This window comes from Dinoponera quadriceps, unplaced genomic scaffold (genome assembly GCF_001313825.1).
Source record: "Dinoponera quadriceps isolate SergipeBrazil2010 unplaced genomic scaffold, ASM131382v1 scaffold2600, whole genome shotgun sequence".
Lineage (NCBI taxonomy): Eukaryota > Metazoa > Arthropoda > Insecta > Hymenoptera > Formicidae > Dinoponera > Dinoponera quadriceps.
In genome coordinates, this window is record NW_014556795.1 from 1,746,004 (window position 1) to 1,766,162 (window position 20,159).

At 48.4% G+C, this 20,159-nt stretch overlaps 2 protein-coding genes across 7 annotated transcripts; one reads left to right on the top strand and one right to left on the bottom strand.

Moving 5' to 3' along the window:
• The first annotated feature begins 930 nt into the window (after positions 1 to 930).
• On the top strand, positions 931 to 13,307 carry LOC106748283 (solute carrier organic anion transporter family member 2A1). 6 transcript variants are annotated; one of them, XM_014626666.1, is made up of 9 exons: positions 931 to 1,156; positions 1,570 to 1,859; positions 6,345 to 7,083; positions 8,348 to 8,457; positions 9,287 to 9,726; positions 10,213 to 10,888; positions 11,124 to 11,505; positions 11,747 to 11,848; positions 12,371 to 13,307. In XM_014626666.1, exons 3-9 carry the CDS (start codon positions 6,750 to 6,752, stop codon positions 12,490 to 12,492), a joined length of 2,166 nt encoding a protein of 721 aa, XP_014482152.1. In that variant the 5' UTR covers positions 931 to 1,156; positions 1,570 to 1,859; positions 6,345 to 6,749; the 3' UTR covers positions 12,493 to 13,307. The 6 variants fall into 6 exon arrangements, with proteins under 6 accessions (XP_014482152.1, XP_014482150.1, XP_014482149.1 ...); XM_014626664.1 differs by lacking the exon at positions 1,570 to 1,859 and having other exon boundaries at positions 931 to 1,140; positions 6,276 to 7,083; XM_014626663.1 differs by lacking the exon at positions 1,570 to 1,859 and having other exon boundaries at positions 931 to 1,140.
• A 1,062-nt stretch (positions 13,308 to 14,369) lies between these two features.
• LOC106748282 (solute carrier organic anion transporter family member 1A5) lies at positions 14,370 to 19,899 on the bottom strand. Its single transcript, XM_014626662.1, has 10 exons — positions 19,829 to 19,899; positions 19,134 to 19,412; positions 18,797 to 19,006; positions 18,077 to 18,335; positions 17,792 to 17,933; positions 17,245 to 17,536; positions 16,664 to 16,853; positions 16,166 to 16,424; positions 15,455 to 15,887; positions 14,370 to 15,331 (listed from the first exon to the last, which is right to left on the bottom strand). Exons 2-10 carry the CDS (start codon positions 19,390 to 19,392, stop codon positions 14,370 to 14,372), a joined length of 3,006 nt encoding a protein of 1,001 aa, XP_014482148.1. The 5' UTR covers positions 19,393 to 19,412; positions 19,829 to 19,899.
• Between the last annotated feature and the right edge of the window lie 260 nt (positions 19,900 to 20,159).

Genomic DNA, 20,159 nt, shown 5'->3' on the forward strand with positions numbered 1-20,159 from the left:
GCCTATATATATATATAAACATTAATTTATCACGCAAGCACTATGCGTGCGTGCAGAAACATATCATTTTACCACTAAGACATCGATACTGCCGGAGTAAAGTTTCCCGGTTCGCCGTTTAATCCTGAAAAATCCGTCGTTTGTTACCTCCGACGCGCCGATACGCTTAAAACCATTGGAGAAGCAATGCAATAAATGTAAATATTGATTATTAACAAGAACATTGGGGAGCGTAGGAGATACGCCGTGGTAGCCTTCGTCGCCTCGGCCGGCATCAGGAAGTTTTGCTGTTGTGTGTACACGGTTGCATTGTGCATGACCCTGACCCATTTCATATAGACCTCATCAACGTCTTCTAAGTCGAGGTACAGTCCGGTCTCGACTAGAGGCAGCGAGACCGGCCGCCTAAAGCGAGACAGAAGCGTGTGATGTAGACGACCGGAAGCAATCGGTTTACTCACCTTCCACCACTTCGGGAGGCTTAAGGATCCGCGCCGCTTTTATTATCGATCACGCCGTCTTGGGCGCATCGCGAGCCGCCACCTGCCTTTGAATGAAGCGCACGTGCATCGTGCGACGCACGTCGAAATGCGCGTCCCGAGACGCTCCCGAGAGAGAGAGGTGGTATCACTTTTTATTTCTCACTCGGTGAAAATCGAGTGGCAACGCGTGCTCCGGAATGGGTTGTAACGGCGAGCAGCAGCGAGCCATAAAGAACTAATCTCGGGAACGAAGTAAGGAGCGCGAGAGAAAAAGTCAGATTGGCCATTAGCTCTGCTGTAATAACAACGATTCTAATTCAGCTCGTCCGGCATACCTTCTGCCCCGTTCTACGAATGCTGCGTAATTTACAAACGTAAGTGGGTTGTGCCGTTTAGAGCGTCCAACGAAATTTGTCGATGCGCCGGTGGAGTAGTCTTGTTCTCTCTCCATGCGAGATAACTCGTCGTCGGTCGAGTGCGAGGGAGCAGCAGATAAAGAAAATTAATACGTAATAATCCGCGTATCGAATCCGTGTATCGCGCGAAGGCACGTGCGTCCGCGTTGTGCAAACAAGTGAATTACTTAATAGATCGCGGAGCAAAAGTGTTCACGAAGTTGGTTGTTGTCCGCTGCGAGATCCCCGGGTTAAAACCGCGTGTACGTATTACCGGTGGTATGCACGATTAATATCGTTTCTCCCGGCTTCCCTGCCTTCCTTGTTTTCCGACTCAATCGCGAGCCATTCACTCGAGATTATCGGCGAAACATACTTCAACGGAGATCACTCCGTCGACTAAACGATGCGCTCGAAAAGATATTTTACAGACGGATCGCACATACAAATAGTGATATCGTACACGGAAAAAGGGATTTGCTGATAAGGACGAAAATTTCGGCGAATATTTGCAGACCGAACATTTAATTACCGATCGAATTATTTAGTTCCACATATTGTATATGCGGCACTATAATTTCATATATTATATATTTAGTATACGGGACTAAATCATTCGGTTGCAGCGATCGAAGGTTTGGCCGGCAAATATTCACCAAATTTTCGTAGTTATTACCGAATCCTTTTTTCAGCGTACGCAAGAACCATCGTTACTCTTAATAAATAGAGAAATCACCTGTTTCCTCTCTCTGTCCTGGGAAACACGTCATAATTATATCTGGATGAAGATCGAGTTGATTTAGTTTCGTTACTCATCATTGATTCGAGGGACCCGCTGAATGGAAAAAATCCGTATTAATCGGAGCTCAAGCTGATAAGATAATTCAAATCGATAGTGCAAATCGAATAGTTGGATCGAACGATGACGCGTAGAAGTTGAGTGGAAACGTATCTTCATTCTCACCGCGTCGATCCCAAAAAGGTGACAGTCTCCGAATGATATACAGGTTGCGTATCTCGCTGAGAAATCGAGCAAATACAAAGAGAGAGAGAGAGAGAGGGAGAGAGAAATCGGGTTTATAAATCACGGTGGATTTCGTTCAATTTTTTCCTCCGCGCGAATACGAAGTGTTTCACCGATTTAGAATCTGGTCAACGTCACGGGCACGTCGCGTCTGGGCGTTGTAAATCTGACGACTGCAACGACGGCAACGATGGCAAAGAACTTAATGGGCTTTGTGTCACAAACTTCCGTGCTACTCGGTTTTCCTACATTTAAACAGCGTTCGACGCGTTACACGCGTAAGGTCTTAACAATTACGCCGTTCGGAGGCGGGAACTTCCACGAGGAGTAACCGGAGAACGTTTCCGCTATTGCGGCGGTAATCGCGGAGGACGCGGACGGGGAGATGTCAAAATGATATCCATCCCGTGACTGCAAATCCGAGTTAGCGAGCGAATAACCGGCGTTATTCGCGGACGAGAAGGCGAAGGATGGCTAAAATAAGGCCTTCCACCGGCGATGGATTTTAACAGGGCGATTAATCGATATCATGCCTGTCTGTTTGCGAATCTCCGTTCGAACGGAAGATCGAACATTTCCGAGAAATTTGTGTACGCACGCTGTATTTACGACGCTCTTATCGTGGACGTAAATTTTCATTTGTCTTGGCAGGTTTGCGAGCAAACAAACGGCAGGGAGAAATTTCTTGCAAATCACGGCGTCTGCTCGGAAACGGACGAAATCGCGAGATTAATTCGACATTCTGACTGATTGCACCGGCGGAAAATTGCAGTTGGTTTCGGCGCGCCGAGTGCGACCTTTAATCACAAAAACAGTCAGGAGAACCGTTTCTTTTCTAACAAGTATTATTATAACGTCACTGATGATAACTTTATACGCATGTCGCTATTACTATAAAATATGTTTAGCACCGAAGCTAACTTCAATTTTCTGTCAGTGTGATAGCTCGATTTACGACGTCCAGTGCCAAATATTTCTTTTCCTCTCTCTCTCCTCCTCCTCCTCCTCCGCAACCCTAACATTCCTTCTCAGATTCTTTATTCTGCAAATATTGAAGAAATTATTTCTGCGTGTGTTATGTTTGCAGATCTAAATAAGAGGCGTATCACAGAAAGTTAAAGCTAGTCGCTTAGAATAGTCACTTAGGTACATAAATGTATTATATCGCGCGCGGATTTTAAAGCCGGTCGTGATAACAACAGTTGAATCAATCGTCATCTCACGGTATCGTTCGTTACGTTCGCGTGCAAGGCGAAAAAAGAAGGAAAAAATGAAAGAGAGAGAGATCCGGCTATTTATTCAAGGTATTTATTCGAGATTATTTCGAAAAACAAGTCTACCGGCTCTTTTTTCAAGTCTGCCGTATCACAACATTATCTTACTTTAAACGAGCCAACGGCATTGAACACGAGGAAAAGAGGTAACGTTCAAACGTTCTCGCGTTCAAGGTTCGCGCGTTAAGTTACGATGACTGTGCCCAAGTGGCGAAGATTGATTGTTCTCCCTTTTCTTTCCTTTTTCTCGGGGGAAATCGCAGCGAGCGACACGAGCGCGCGAATCCGGCTCGGCGCGGCTCCCTAAACGCCCGGTCGCTCGAATGAGCGCGAACGTCTTGCGAATGTAAAAATTAAACTCCGGCAATTAGCCGTCAGCTATTAGCGACATAGCTGTTTGATGTGTGCCATTAGCAATGCGCGGGAATAGACGGAAGAGTTTACCGAGTGGCCGTGTGTGTGGGCGCGTGCGTGTGTACATCACGTCGGCTCTATTAAATCATAATGGGTCCACAATGTGAGCTTCTGCTCCCGGAGGTTGACTAGAAACGAGCTTAGACAACACCGCACTGAAAGCCAAAACCTCGTCGCAGTCCGTGCGTCGCGAACGGCACGTCCCGCCGAGTAGGGGTGCCCCGTTTCCCCAATAACGCGGGAACTTCGAGGGTGGAAGCGCGCGCTTTCGAAAGACGCCCCCCCCCCCGTCCGGCGACGGTTGCTCCTTCGTATTTCCGTGTTTTTTTCTATCTCTTTTTAGAACAAGATCTACGGTACCGTTGGCCGTTGATCTGAACGAACGCTAAAATTATTCGGGCCTCGGCGGTTTAAGTAAGGAGAAAACGCATGTAATTGTAACTACTGCACGGAAAGGAATATTTTGCCGGCGCAGCAACACTTTCTTTTACTACGCGGACGGCGAGGAGATTTGTTACACGGACGAAATAATTTTACCCGTGCAGCAAAACGTTTAATCGGCATGACCATGATATTTCGCTGTCTTTATATCCGGCAAAAAATAGTAATTGATATTCTGAAAAAAGTCTTTTCGCCGTCTCAATGAAAATTTCTGCTGCTTCTCAAGCTTTCCTTTGCTGTTCCGTGCGGTAACTGAGAAATTCGCCGGGCCAGAATAAAATTGCTTTCCGTACGGTTTATTGCAGAAGCTTTATACAATATTATGCAATATTCATTAAAGTTCATGCATAATGTTGAAGTTGAAGGCGATATTTTCATTCGGATTTTGCCCCCGTTTACGTATCCACCTTCAGCTTTAATCACAACCTCGGCATTCTGGCGGTCGATTTGTCCGAAATTGTCCGATCCGATCTGCTTCAATTCTTCCTGCAGAACTTCCCAGAGGGTGAGGTGAATTAAACTTCTACTCGATGATTTGTACTTCGAGGTGGATGCGCTTCGAAGTCGCGAGGAATTCGACGGTTGGTCGTTCCATTTAAGTGAAAAAGACATTTCAACGATTAGTAAATTAAGAGGCATCGTGGGCTCTGTTTTGACAGATACATTCGCCGCTTCTTCCATAACATTAACGAGATATCCATTTATTCGGATTAAAGGCCGCATTAATGAATGCAAGATAACACGCTCGACGTCACGTTAATCGAGGCTGAATTAATCGGAAGCCGCGACGCCAAACTACGAAACTTGACGACGCCTTGCTAATGCCATTTCCTTTCTTCTTCCTAACACACGTGAGAGGGAAACGCGGGAAGTAGCTGCGTGCGAAGCAACTGGCGGCGATTGGCGGTGCAATTTGAGAATAAGTGATCATTTTTCAAGGAGAAAGATACGCCCGTGCGAATCCGCTTTATCAGGGCCAACCAAACGAGTGTGTACCTTCTAAGTTGCACCATCAGGTATCACATACACACACACACACACACACACACACACATACTGCCGATCATAAATTACTCGAGACTGGGCAGGCCTCTCTCTCTCTCTCTCTCGTGCAAATTTCGCTCTCGATTTCGACACTCACGGATATCAATTTAACAATAACCCACAGACGGAAAGCTAATGACAAACGGTCGCGCGGTAGAGATGGTAGCCGCCGTCTCGCGAGCGAACGCCCAATTTCGCAATCGGCAGCCGAGGGAGGGTTTTCCCCGCGGGAGCGCTTACCCCCGTTAATTACTCCCCTTTTCTCCGCGAGTCGACCTGGTCGACGACAGGTCCCTACTCTCCCACGTCATTTAGCGGTGTAGGTGCGGGTTATCACAGATACGGAGGGACGAGCCGAGCTGGTGTTTGCACGACGAAGACGGCTAGTTGTAGAGGGAGGAAGGAAAGAACCGCGATCGGCTAGGAGAGAAATGAGAAGAGGGGTAGTCGTCAGACAGACAGACAAACAGAGAAGTAGACAGATAGAAGGAGAGAGAGGGAGAGAGAGAGAGCGGAGGTGGGGGGAACAGGTTGATCTTAGGAGATAGGATTTTTACCCGCTTGATAACGGCGACACGGTGGACCGTAGGTACGCGTGGAGGAGACTTACCATCACGGATCTGTCTCGTACGATCGGTTCCTCGGCGCGGAAGGTGGGGATCACCTCTCGGCGGGCATCTCGAACACGGTCCCGCCGCACGCTTCGGCACCTCAGTTGCGGAAGAATACCCCTCGTTTTCGGACGCGAAACTAGATTCCGCGAATCGAGGCCGCGATCGTTTCCCCGGGTCTTCCGGTATCGCCGGTTCGCGAACGGTGGGTGGTGGCCTCGCGGTTCCTCCGCGTTATCAATCGATCTCTCTCCTCCGAACGCGCGCTCGATCGTTGAAATTCGACGCGGAACTCGCCGGTCGCGCGATTCGTCTTTATCGCGCGCGAGTTCTCGTCGACTCTCCCACGTAGTTCTCCTCTCTCTCTCTCTCTCTCTCTCTCCGAACGCCGGCGAGCCGCGCAAATTGCCATAACTCATTATCGCCCAGATAAAGACGCGATTGTGCTTATTCGTAACAAAGTCGCGTGTTTTTTCCTCTCCTGCGCTTTCTGTTTGCTCGCTCGCGGGAGCTGACAGATTAGCCGCTTCTATGGTAAAGCCGTTCAAACATTCACGTTCCCGATAATATCGTCTCTCTCTCCCAAGCAGCCCGATAATATCGTCTGACATCTAGCCGGCGACCGCTGTACAAATACACCGTCTTCGGTTCGATTCAAGGTTCGAACGCCTTCTCCTCCTCGTCATCGTCGTCCTCCTCGTCGGGGCCGAATAAATCGGCGAGCCGCGCGCACGAGCCACCGCAGTCAACCCTCCGATCTCCCGGTAGGCGTAGGTGTCGGCCCGGTAGGCGCGAAAGTCATGGAGGACACGTGACGACGTGGCGGCGGGACACGCACGAGAGGTGAGGAACTCGAGAAGAGGAAGAAGAGGCGATTCCGCGAGCGAGCGAGCGAAGGGGGCGAGGCCGGAAAAGCGATGCCAAGGGCCGCGTGGAAGACGAAGAAGTCACATCGTCGTAGCCGTGCGATCCAACGCGATTGAGGTCACTGATTGAGGTCCGCTCGGAGCCGCCTGTTGCCTCGCTGGCCGCGTAGGGCAGTCGCTAGGTCGACCGAGGCGAAGATGAAGAACAACTCGAGCAACTCGAATCGCGAGAAGAACGGGCCGGAGAACCTGAAGCTGCTGCAGGTGCCCAGCACGCCGGGCGCGACACCCTCGTCGCCCACCACCGCGAGCAGGGGCGTCGAGGATGTCTTCAGGGAGCTGCCGATCACCGACGACACCGCCTGCGGTATATGGTGCTTCAAGGGCCCGATCCTCCAGCGATTCGCCAACAAGAAGGCCTACGTCTTTCTTTACGGTGTGCTCGGCTGCATATTCTCCGCCAGTTACGCCTACTTCAACGGCACCATCACCACCATCGAGAAGAGATTCAAGATACCCTCCAAGACGACGGGTAAGCGCGATACCTTCGCAGTGCGCTCCCTTCGTTACTTCGGCCTTCCGCACACGGTATCAAATTGTGCCTGCGTCTGTGTGCGAGTGTGTGTGTGTGTCAGAAACGGCCCGTGCGAATTTTCGCGTCACTCCGTTACGAGAGACCCATCTCTGTTCCCTGCACCGACTGTACCAGTTCAAGAAGCGCGCGCCCCGATATTCACTGCCAGTACACTGCGAATCTATAGCTCATGTTATGTAGACTATAAATTTGCAGTACTGACTGTGAATGTCGGGACGCACACTTCCCGAACTAGTACGTCCGGTATGGAAAGAAGGAATTAGCTGCGCGTATAATGCAACTGAAATTTCGTCACCAGAGCTTCAGCCGCGGAAGCTAAAAACCGGATGCAGGGACGATAAAGTTGGTTAAATTGACTAAATTTCATTTGCGGCAGCCGACTCTTCTTTCCCGCGTGCACACAGAGAAAAGATGAGCCTTGAGTCAAGATCGATCCTCTTGATGTATAAGCAAGGATATTATAATGTTCCGAATTTCGAGCTGAGTTCAAACGATACGCGCGTCAGTGGGAATTTTGTCAAATCAAGAGTGAAAATCTTCTAAGAGCATCGTAATGTTCTCGCTTATGCATATATGAGAATATCTATTCTCGATTTAATACTAATTTCTTTTTTCTGAGCGGGAATGAAAGCCAAACTTAAGGATGAATATGTTAAAAAGTAACATGTAATTTCTCGGCGTATTCCCTCCGTGACGGAAAATTTCTCATTGTGCGCACAATACACATCGCGTGCGATAACGGGAAACGAATTGGTTCCATCCTGAGAAACTCCTTCCGGTCGGATCAGCCTGGACACCGGCCAGCTAAGTGGGTTTCGGTCGAGGGAAATCAGAAATCCTTCCGCCGGTAATCAGGAAATTCGGTCCGTGAGCGCTGGGAATTTCGTTTCCCCCAACCGAGACGCGACTCGATTGTTCATCCTGGTGGATCCGACCGAACGCGGTTTCCAGTGCAGCCGACGATTAGCTGCATATCTTCATCGCGACGCTGCTACCGACGGGTCAAAGTGCGAACTGTTACGACGAAATAGTAAACTCCGAACGCCGCATCTGCGCGCGTGACGGCGACACGTGGCTCGTCGCCGAGCGTTACGACGCGGGGGGGGATCGGTCTGGGAATTTTTACGTCGATACAGTACGTCCGTTTAAATATACAGGGACAGCCGGATATCTGATTGCGCGCCTTTTCTCTCTCGTACAGGTCTCATCACAGTGGGTAACGACATCTCGCAGCTCTTCGTCTCCGTCGTTCTCTCGTATTACGCGGGAAGGGGTCACAGGCCCCGGTGGATCGCATTCGGTATTTACACGGTAAGTTTCCGTAAGCATCCTCGCACCTCGTGTGTCCTCCGGGATACATCGGGAATACGCGCGACGATGAGCGTCAGCCGATCGGCGCACAGGTGGTGGCCGCGACGAGCATTAGCGCCATACTTGCCGATCCGCCGAGGAGCGAAATCAGCTGTGCTCGGCACACGCCCCGCGCGAGGAACGAGCCGGGAGACGTCATACCTCACCGGTTGGTCGGCTCTTAATTAAATTAGGAAGCGTTGGAACCGTGGCTACGCTCATTCATGCCTCTCTTACCATCCGTACTCTCGCCGTCTTAGCCGAGCGCTCCGTTCTTCGAATAGCAAAGAGGCGCTTCAGGAGCCCACGAAACGCGCGCGTTGCACGCCGGTCGCTGGTACGATCGTTCGCCGATATTTCGAGAAAAAGAATAACGCCGAGGACGAAGGCGGCTCCGATATGACCTACTCTGTTGACCACCCCTCTCCTCCCCCCCGATTTCTTTGTACGCCTTCCGATATTCACCGCCGCTACTGGAAGACCCGTTCATGTTGCATACTTGAGATTCTCGCCGTACCGGAAATCGCGGACGAACGAAGCTGCCGGGGTCGGTCCGAGATCACGCAAGGTCTGTTTCCCGTTGTTGAATTGGGTTTTTACCGTTCGAATTAGACGAGTATATGTCTTAGAGTCGAAGGGAGACGGAACGAAGTTCCGGTGCAGCCCCAATTCAGGAGCGGAAAACGGACTCGTGGCGAGCACGAGTGCGATTTAGAGGGAATTTTCCGATTCGACGCGCCGCTTGAAATCTTCCTCGAGGTATAACGGCTATTGTTCGTCTCGTCGTCAGGTCGTGCTCTTCTGCTGTCTGACGATGTTGCCGCATTTCCTCTACGGGCCCGGCGAGGACGCCCTGTCGCTGACGAAGGAATACGGCGGGAAGCCGCAGGACGCGAATACGAGCGAGATCCCCGACAGACACCGGAAATTCCTCTGCCTGGCGAAGGAAAATCGCGGGACCGACTGCGAGGTGGACGACGTGAACTTCGCGCCTCAGGTGCTGCTCTTCATAGCCCAGCTGGTGTCCGGGGTGGGTGGCTCCCTTTACTACACCCTCGGTGTGTCGTACATGGACGACAACATACAGAAATCGAAGACGCCGGCGTTGATCAGCTTCTCGTATTTCCTGAGAATGCTGGGACCCGCGATCGGCTACGGGCTGGCCTCGTTCGCCCTGAAGTTCTACATCAGCCCGACTCTGACTCCCACCATCACGACGCAAGACCCGAGGTACGTGACCACCGATCGACCGTCGGTGATCGTTTCGCAATTAAACCGCCCCGTTTCAATGATAAGCTGCTTGTCGTCGAAGTGACTCGCCAAGTTCGCTGTTGCGCGAGCTCACCCGCGCGGTAAACAATTTTGCGTTGACACGCGTCTCACCGTGTCCCGGAGGGCCCGCGTCAATTTTTGGGTTAATTTACACGAGGTGAACACGCGGGAAGGTAACGCTAATATTATTATGCAACAAATTCACTCTCGCCATATGCTAATATAAATTGAAAACAGGAGTTTTCGACGTGCGAATCAACGTTTCCTTAATCCACGTAAGCATTTCTATCGAAAGTCAAAGTAACGGGAAATATAAATATCGCTATGAAAATGACGACTTTCGGTCGAATGACGTATTTCGGTGTGTTCTTAACACGCCGAAATGCGAGCTCACTCTTCCCCGTATGTGCAAAACCGTATCTAACCGTAACCCCGACGTTCCAGGTGGTTGGGCGCCTGGTGGCTGGGATGGATCATCCTGGCCATTCTACTCTTCATTTTCGCGAGCGTGATCGCTCTCTTCCCGAAGACCCTGCCGAGGGCGGCCGCCCGCAAAGTTCTCGCTCTGGAGCGCAACCGATCCGCCACGTGCATCAAGGGGGAGGGTGAGCCGGAGCTACCGGCCTCGATCTCGGATATGCTGAGGACGTTTAAACGGCTGCTGACGAACACGACTCTGATGTGCAACAATCTGGCGACGGTGTTCTACTTTATGGGCTACATGCCGTACTGGATCTTCATGCCGAAGTACATCGAGACCCAGTACAAGCAATCGGCGTCCGTCTCGTCGCTGATCACCGGCACGGTCGGCCTGGTGTTCAGCGCATTCGGCATCCTGCTGTCCGGCCTGATCATCTCGAAGTACAAGCCGAAGGCCAGATACCTGGCGGCCTGGAACGTCATGATCGGTATAATATCGATCATGGGAATGATCTCGTACGCCTTCCTCGGCTGCTCGGCGAACGACAACCAGATCGCCATCCAGCCGAGCGGCGCCCTGAAAACCAAGCTGCCCTGCAACGAGCAGTGCAACTGCGACTTCGTCACTTATAATCCGGTGTGCTCCGAGCACGGGCAAACTTTCATATCCGCCTGTCACGCCGGCTGCCGCAACATGAAGGTTCGATGTCACATTATACGATTCTTAGAAAACGGCCTTTGGATCAAAATCGGAAATCGGCTTGAGAGAGAGAGAGAGAGAGATCGAAGAGTAAAAGTGATTGCGCGACACTTGTTATTGTTATATTTCGAATCTTCGGATTTTTCAGTTACCGGAAAAGCCAAAGGCTTTCTGTATCGATGACGCGAGTATGTAATATTAAGGATTAATCGGATTCCCGTTCTTCTTCCCTCAGCTTTTCAGCAACGGTAGCAAAGTTTACACGGACTGCAGCTGCGTGAAGCCGAAACTGTCCCGCTCTCTGACGCACTCGTACGCCAACTTCACATTCCCACTCCCTACTGAACTGCCTCTGGAGACGAGCGAGCCAATCGTGGAGACCCTGGGAACGGCCATCCCGGGCTCGTGTCCGGTCGACTGTATGCACAAGTTCTACATCTTCCTGACGGTGGTGTGTCTCTTGAAGTTCAGCGGGGCGACCGGGAGAGCATCGAATTTCCTCGTTTCCGTAAGATGCGTCGACGAGAAGGATAAGACGGTCGCAATGGGCTTCGGGTTGACGATAATGAGCCTCTTCGCTTTCATACCATCGCCTATTCTGTTTGGATTTATCTTAGGTAGGCGATAAGCTCTTCATCATTTGTACGCGGCCAATAATGATTAGTAGCGACAGAGGCAAATTGCCCGGAGTATTATCAGTAAATATTGAGGATAAAGTGCTCAATGTCTCCTCGCGTCATCTTTTACCACTTGCGTGTACCGCGGTTGATTTCAAATCGTTATCAAACACGCGTGTACAATTAATCATACTCGCGCTTTCTCTGTTTGGAGACCGATTAATATTTTATCTGCCCGCAGACAAGACCTGTCTCGTGTGGGGTAAGACATGCTCGGGCACGGGTAATTGCTGGCTGTACAATGGCGAGACTCTGAGGTATTTGCTGAACTTCACGGCAGCCAGTGAGTATCTCGAGGAGTGATTCCGTTCGAGAAAATAAAAGGAAAAGATCGGCGAGGAAAACGAACTTTTCTAACACGAAAGGACGACCGGTAAAATAAGCCAATTCTGGCCTAATCGATGGATGCTTCTTCATGCGTGTTTTATTATACTTTTCGACGTGCTGGCCGAAATCGGCTTATTTTACCCCGTCGTCCTATGTTGAACCTTTAATTCTATAACACGGTAGGAACTGAGATAGCAAAATAAAATTCAATTTCACTTCTAATAATATAATATAATCCAAACTTCAACCTTAGACGATGTCTTCCCTCTTTTAACGTCAAAATAGGTTATCGAAGGTAGCGTTAAAATTCAATCGGTAGAATTCAGGGTTCACGAGGGGAGTTCGAAAGTGTCGGTATCGTCGGAGTAAGTTTTTATTAAAAGCGAATGATCCTTAAGATAATTAAATTATTCTTCAGAATAGCACTCGAATTTCGGGAATCGTCTCGCTCGCGCGTACCACCCGTCTCCTGTTTCAGGCTTCGTGACGATCGGCACGTTATTCGACGTGGGTGTTTGGTATTACGTGAAGGACGTGAAGATCTTCGACGAGGAGATCGAACTGGAGGATATAGCCGAGGAGCCCGGCGAGACGCTTTAAAGAATCATTATTGACGCCGAGTAAGCCCACTCGCGGCCCTTCGGGGCGTTGCGTTACGCGAAAGGGAGCCTCGATCGAGGATCAGCGAGGAGGAGCAAACGAGGAACGCGCAAGAACCGACAAATAAAGACTTTACAAGTACCTTAAGCATCCCCTTAGATATTTAAAGCTCGCGGTAATCTAGGTAGAATCGATCGTCGGTGGATCATCCGCGGTACTCGAAAGAACAGGAGCCACGACGACGACCTCTCCGATCTTTCGTCGATTCTCGATCCGATTCGGGTTAATCCGTGGTCTTTTTATCGGCGAATGCCGTTACGGGGGCAAATTTATCGTTGTAGAGTGACGTGACTATATATTCGCTTTATTTCGGACGGTATGAACGAACACAAAGTGGACGATCTTAAGTCGCCAATTGTAGTACGCACGCGTACGGTGTAAGTATACCTCTCTGTATGCACCGCTTAGACTGTCAATGACGGGAGCAATGATCCACGTTACCTTAGCGCGAATCACCTATTAAAGTCAGATAATTGTACATAACGATGGTTACACCTTGAATTAGCGGATTAGTAAGGGACTATAATTTATCTACGCTCATATGATGTATTTATCCGCTGTTTGGACGACAGGTTTATCCTCCGTCTCGAAATACTTCCTCCCGGGGACGTCGTTTGCGGCGAGATGGAATCTTTAGTCTGTACGTGTAAGACACTTGATTACTTTACTCCGAAGTAAGGAGATGTTAGGCGGGTAGACAGAGTAATCCACAAAATTACGATATGTGATGGATTTTAATCGTGTAATAAATTATATCAAAAGGACAATCCTTGTATAAAATATGTTATTACGAGAGCGCGTTTTCTTCCACGAACGATCACTGTGAATCGCATCGTTCGGAGAACGCCGTGGTGCACGGCAAATGTCTTATTAATTGCGTTACGGAAAATTGGAAGTAATTATTACAATACGGTAAGATATACGTCGCTTACATATTTCAGGACTTGGAAGATAATTGCAGCGGCGATCGAACTTAAGATCGCGATATTTTTGAATCGACGGAGATACGGCGTATCCCAGTGAGCGAGGAATCGCTAACACAACGTTATTACAATAATATTCCACAACATGTAACGTTTTCAAATCTGTAGCTCTTCTAATGTTGTACGCAACGTCACTGTTAACAATATTTGAGCGAAACCTTCGAGATAACGTTTCTACACTATAATTTCAATATTTCGGAATACAATATTACCAGGTAACAATTTAAAAACGTTCATAAAATATCATGTGAAAATATTTGTAAAGCCCACGTGAAATCAGTGTTTCGAAAAGATCGATCTAATGTTTCTTGCTCACTGGTGTCATCACGAACGTTGGTCGTTTCGCTGAGGAAGCTGTGTACGTTAGAAAAGAAATGAGCCTCTCACTCGCAGACGCGAGGAAAAGAATTTTCTGCACGCATAATCCACGTTATTAATTATCAACGAAAACGGGATATGAAGTTTCCTCCCTCCCCCTCTTAGTAAACAAACGTGTTTATTCGCTCGCTCTCAGATCGGCCGTGGACGAGCCAGAAAATTACCGGCGTGCTCGGGAGCGTCACTTCGGACTCGTATTCGCGGCGACAGTTTCAACGAGAAACGGATCCTTGCACCTCCCCTCATATTTCATAAACGCGACAGTCTCGGCGAAGGTGCGACGCCGGGCCTCGACTGTTCGGATCGTCCGGATCTCTTATCTCTCGTACCTCGTAAATGTGTCACTTCAGCGTTTGACGCTCCACTGATAGAGTCACTAGTCTTCCTCCCCCGTCATAAATATTCGCCTAAGCAGTCACTTGTCATGCATAGTCTGGCGCGTGCGACTCGGGGCGATCAGAGATCGGTGCAATACGTGGGTTTACCTCCCTTGGCGGGGCTCTTCGGGCTGGGTGTCGTGTGTTTTTCCGAACGCCGATCGGCGTTCTTGTCCCGCAGGTTCGGCGAGCCGGCGGAGCCCGAGGGGGACATCCGTCGAAACGATTGTTTGGTGACGCCGGGCACCATGGCTACCAGAGGAATACCGGAGACGATCTTGTTCTCCGGTCGAGTCCTCGTATCTTCCGACGACTTGACCGACAACTGATCCTCGTCCGCGGCCTCCTGACTGGCGTTCTGCTCGTATTGATCGATCAGCGACTTCACGTCCTTCGAGTGGGCCGTGTTAGCGGCGGCGGAGTCGCCCTTACCGTCCGGAAACGGATCCGCTATCGGTATGCCAACTTCGTTGAAGTTCCCTAGTTCGAGCACGTCGCTCTCTTGACCCCTCGTCGAGAACTCGAAGCTGGTTGTCTTCCACGAGCCGTCCCCGTAACCGTTCTGATTCCGGCCGTTCCGGGCCCTCCGCGGGTCCTCGTAGTGATCGGGATTGGGAAACCGGCGCTTCACGGACGAGTTCTTGGACGGGGCGTTGTCGTCGCCGATGTCGCACGTCTGGTCGTAATCCTTGCTGGAGACGCGCCTTCTCGACCTCGGCCCCGTGCTGCTAAGGTCGCTCTCGATGTCGGAGTCCAGCTCTAACGGCGTGTAGGCGACTCGCGGGCTCGATTGTTTCTTGCTCTCGTCTGGACGGCTCTCGTCGCTCGAACTGTCGAGCTCGTCCTCGGAGTCGAGATTTTGGATCGTCCCCTGAGAATCGCTTTTCACCGGGTGAACCGTGCTTCGGCGATCGCCCGGACCCAACGGGCCGTACTTGAATGCCGCGGTCTCTTCGCTGTCTTCGTCCTCCTTCCGCGGATTTTCCTCCGGCAACGTCGTCTCCGGTGACGTTGTCGATTCCGGCTCGACGGTCGCCTCCACCTGCGCCGTGCTGTTATCTGCGTTACATTGTCGCGATTAGAAGTTACATTACAGTTGACAGGTGTAAACTTCACCAAGCATTTTTTGCGTGAGCTATTTTACGAGGTAAATGAGATATTTACTATTATTAACCGATGCCTCCTCCGGCTCGTCGAGTGTCCTCGCCTGTTCGATCAGTTCCTGTATCTCGACGTTCCCCTTGCCTTCACTCTCGACTTCGTCGTAGAGCTGTAAATTCTTGGAAAAAAAGCAGACAACGGCTTTGAGGACAAGACACAAGGACAGAAGCAGTATCGTCAAGTAGCACAGGTAGTTCCCGAGCTTTTCACCGTCGTGCAAATGACAAATTATCTTCTCCTTGCCCCAGTACTGGCACGCCTGATACGATGCAAATTCATAGAGAATCTTGCCGGGCACGTTGACGAAAATCGCGACGATCGCCATCCAGAGACCTATGCTGATCGCCTTGTCTTGCTTATAGACCGATCTTACGTTGATCAACAGATCCCCTACGAAAGTAGAAGCGATCAGCGCGTACGCCACGGAAGTTCCGAACTGAAAAATAGAAAATAACATTTTCCTTCAGTTACACTCAGCATTATGAATATATTATTTTTGCACAAAACTTGATTGCAAAGTATCAAAGTGTCACTTTTCCGTGTTAATTTTCTATTTATGTTACCTTTTAATATATTCATCTTGCGTCAAATCAACGCCCAAATTTGAGCGACCGTTTAGGACATATTAAATGCATTGATTTTAAAGAAAAATATTTTACCGTGTGGCAAGATGACACAAAGAGCGAAACAGTCAACTGGAGTACAGCGGGTTACCTGGAAAAGCATCCAAGCGGCCTGACACCTCAACGAATCGCACGGGCCATCCGTCGCTTGGTCATTACTCCACCCTGTCCTATCCTCCACACATTTGCAATCGCTATAAATCTTTTCGTTGTCGACGTAAATGATTGTGGTGCAGCCGGCATAGCAAGGATTGTAGTACGTGTACTTTCCCAACTTCTCGCAAACCGGTCGGAATACGGCGTCTTTTGAGCAGCCGCAATTCTTATTGCAATATCTCGACAATCCGATTCTATATAGAAATGAAATTTAATCGATTTTCACCCACAACTCTGTTCTATCGGTGAAACTATCGCAATTGTTCGTCGTATGATTTCATTATCATGGAATGTATGCGACGGTGGCTGTACGATGTATATGGTGTACTTTGATCTTTTACCGCGTATTATTATGCGTGATAGTAGGCTTATTCTTATTATTTGATAGTAGACGCGCGCGTGTGTATGTGTGGGTAAATCGGCACGAACTTACGAGCCCGGTTCCATATTGACGATAGGCGGCTTTTCGCAAGTGTCGAAGATCAGCAGGATTATAATTACTATGGACAAAAGCACGGTTGCGAAACTGTAGCCAATGATAAATCTCGCGCTCGGCTTTGCCTTAGCTAATACTAAACCACTGATGATTACGATCAGGCCGATCAGAACGGGTTTCGAGATATCTGAAATCAAATATATTGAGTGTTATATTAATAAAATTATGTTCTTGTACGGTATTATTCGCCGTGAAACGTGGACATTATTCCTCGAAACTAAAATGACATTTTTCATATTTATCCTTCGTTAAAGAACATACGTTAACGGGAACAAACTTTTCTTTATTCCGGTATTACGTCCATTTATCCCTAATATCGATAATCATATATATTCTTACTTTCTCCCTAGCGGGGTGTAAAATGATTCAGGCAATCGCTAATTGCCGAAAAATCTGCATTATATTAATGAGATGATCCAATAATTATTTTTTCTAACGAATATCGCTGTATGTAGATTATTGTTGATTTTCCTTTTTTTACTTATTCACGTCTTATCAGTGGCACAGATTGCTCTTACTGATAATTAGCCTGGATCGTAGGGGATCGTTGAATCCAAGGAGCATTCCTGTCGGCCGGGCTATGTGAAATCTGGACTCTAAGTAGATGTCCTCGTGCGTCATGAAGTTCAGAAGCGCCATGGCGCAGAACGCCATCGCCAGAATGTTACACATCAAAATCTTGTTGGTAATTAACCTCAGGAATGACGGGCAAAAATCCGGGCTACCAGCTTTCTGATTGGTGGTTCGGTGAGGTGCTCGATTATGCACCGCGGAACGGTCGAGAAGCGAGGCTGCAGCTTGTTCGACAACCTGACGTTAAGATAGATTACAAATATAATAAAATTAAGGAAACGAAGGTTTTGGACCAAAAATACACGACACGATAAATATGACATATAACATAGCAAAGTTCTTAGTATTCATTTTCAACGTGTATCGCAGATATCCTATCTCACACAGCGCACTTTATCTTGAGGATATCTCAAATTGTCCCAGATATCCGAAATGCGATTCCACAGATATCCCGAAGGGTTGCGATATCCTAAAATAACTTTATAATTATACCTCTGAAGGGAGTCTTCTAGGGAACCACGCGAGCAACAAACCAGGCACCACCATTAATACGGAGAGAATTGGGAATCCAAGCCACCACGCTCCGATATGATCCCGGTATGATTCCACTTTATTGAGATTTTCCGCATCTATCCTGGGCGAGTTGACACGTTAAAGAATAAATACATGTATATTTTCACGTGTTTGTTCGCTTGTCTTTAACGTGCATTGAACTTTTTCGAATTGTAAACACAACAGTCACGTGATCTGGCTTCTAAGTTCTATCTAAACACTCACCGAAGACATCCCCAGGCCAAACTATATCCGAAAATAATACTCATAATCCGCATGGCGATGATCGCGCCGATGAAAGAGGTCACATCTCTCTTCTTCGTATTGTCGTCCAAATAGGAAATCCCTAGAGCGTAGTAAGCGACATTCGCCATTCCGCTAATGATTAGGACTATGATAAGAACGACCATGGTGAAGTAACAAGTCCCGTCTTCCTTCGCGATCATCTTCGATGTTCCGGCGGCGCATAATTCTGAACTATCGTCTAAAAATTCAAGATACACCGTTGACACAAGAAAAAACTTCCCTCTTCTTATATTATCATTCCTTCGCAGATCGCGTCACACAATTATTATTTGTATTATCGTGTAATTATCCAAATTACCATTAACAATCATTTACTTATAATAATTTCGATACTATTGCGAAGAAAAGATCTAACACTGATGTTATTCCTCCGTTTTAGAATTATACAGGGCGGTCCCAGCATAAAGAGAATACCTAAATATCTTCTTTGCTTCTAATGATACGAGACTTGAAAAAAATCGAGAAATAACTGTAAAAAGAAAAATTCTTCCAAGATATTCTTGTTTCGAAACCATTCAAAAATTGTGCTGTAAATATTTCTTATATTATCAACAACAACAAAGGTGTTCAGGTGTTCTTTTTAATCCAGGACACCCTGTATATTTCAAATATCTCTCTCTGTCTCTCTTTTTCTCTGACCTGCGTATAACGACATGTAAGTGGCATTCGTCGTGTCTTCGATCACGCGAACACGATGCGTTAAATGGGGTATTATCAGAATGAAATACGCAACGCTCTGTAATAGAATTAAGGTGCCCATCCATGAGGTCCTGTGTATCCTGTCTCCCCAATACGCTACGACTAATCCGAGGACGAATGGTGTTAAGTCCGCCGTAACGAGAATCCAATCTGCGGAGAAGAAATTTCTTACGAAATACTCGCAATATTTTCCCCCAGGCGTCCCTTTAATCGACCATCGTCTCTCTTTCGGTCAGCGCGACTGTGCTTGAGAATGCTTCGTGTTTCGAACACATACCCATTAGATAAGGATTAATTTGAAACTTTCTGGCTATCGTGGGGCCTGTCACGTAAAAATAGACGTAAGACGCGGCTTGCACCACGCCGACCCAACACATTAATCCCACGAAGAGTTTTCGCGTTGCGAATCTCGCCAGCTTCGGGCATTGCATCAGTCCGCAGCCGCAATCGATCGACTGGCTTGGTATCGGGTTGGCTGGTCCCGACAAACCGCCTTCTACATCCGACCTCACTACCTCCTGAAGACGAATCGTCATTTCGTCCGATGCGATACGCCCTTTAATCGAAAGGAAATATCAAGATCTTATCGCCGACTCGTGCACGGATTTCTATTTAATCGTCCCGCGTTTCACTTAATTGTATATTTAATCGTAAGTACATTCGTATGCTTTCTGCGGTTTCTTCGTTCGATTTCCCTCACCGGAAGAGACGGATCGAATATGTGTAATGTTCAATAAAGTGAAAGAAAAAGACGTGAGAAAATGATACGTGCCTGATATAGGTCGGCTTATGTATCATCGTGAGTCATTGTTTCTCTAGAATCGCGGAAGCGTCTCAAGTATATCTCCGATATTGAACGCAAGCTTTCGAAGACGATGAAAAGAGCACAATTGTAAGTGAACGTTACTTAACGCACGAATACAATTACGAGGTGAAAAGTGTCATTTTTACGTCGCGGTGGCACCCACTTACGTTCGTCCAGACTTGCTCCGCCTTCGTGATCAAAATCACCTTCGCTATATCGCCGTATCAGTAATTTGGGCTTTTCACTGCACACTCGCGCGACGCCAACATCCCATGCCAAATTTCACTCTCTGAAGGGCTCCTTCCTTCCGGGCGTTTTCTTTTTTAACTCTTTCGTCGCGCGGAAGAAACACGAGCGTACAACGCGAGCGTACAGGCGCGGCACGGTTCGGCGATGAATACGCGCGTTATCTTCATACAGATACGCCGCCGAGATATCTCTCGATAAAGTTAGAATGTAATATGTGAGAGCGCCGTGATGGGGATAGAACATTACCGA

Bases quoted from the DNA above. Each gene is read 5' to 3' on its own strand.
- LOC106748282 (XM_014626662.1), bottom strand. From the start codon at position 19,392: ATGACGATTCGTCTTCAGGAGGTAGTGAGGTCGGATGTAGAAGGCGGT. The intron at 18,336-18,796 runs GTCAGAGAAAAA...TTGAATTTTTAG, and splicing joins TTACATGTCGTTATACGCAG to ACGATAGTTCAGAATTATGC. The intron at 17,537-17,791 runs GTATAATTATAA...TCTTAACGTCAG, and splicing joins CTAGAAGACTCCCTTCAGAG to GTTGTCGAACAAGCTGCAGC.
- LOC106748283 (XM_014626666.1), top strand. From the start codon at position 6,750: ATGAAGAACAACTCGAGCAACTCGAATCGCGAGAAGAACGGGCCGGAG. The intron at 7,084-8,347 runs GTAAGCGCGATA...TCTCTCGTACAG, and splicing joins GATACCCTCCAAGACGACGG to GTCTCATCACAGTGGGTAAC. The intron at 11,849-12,370 runs GTGAGTATCTCG...CTCCTGTTTCAG, and splicing joins GCTGAACTTCACGGCAGCCA to GCTTCGTGACGATCGGCACG.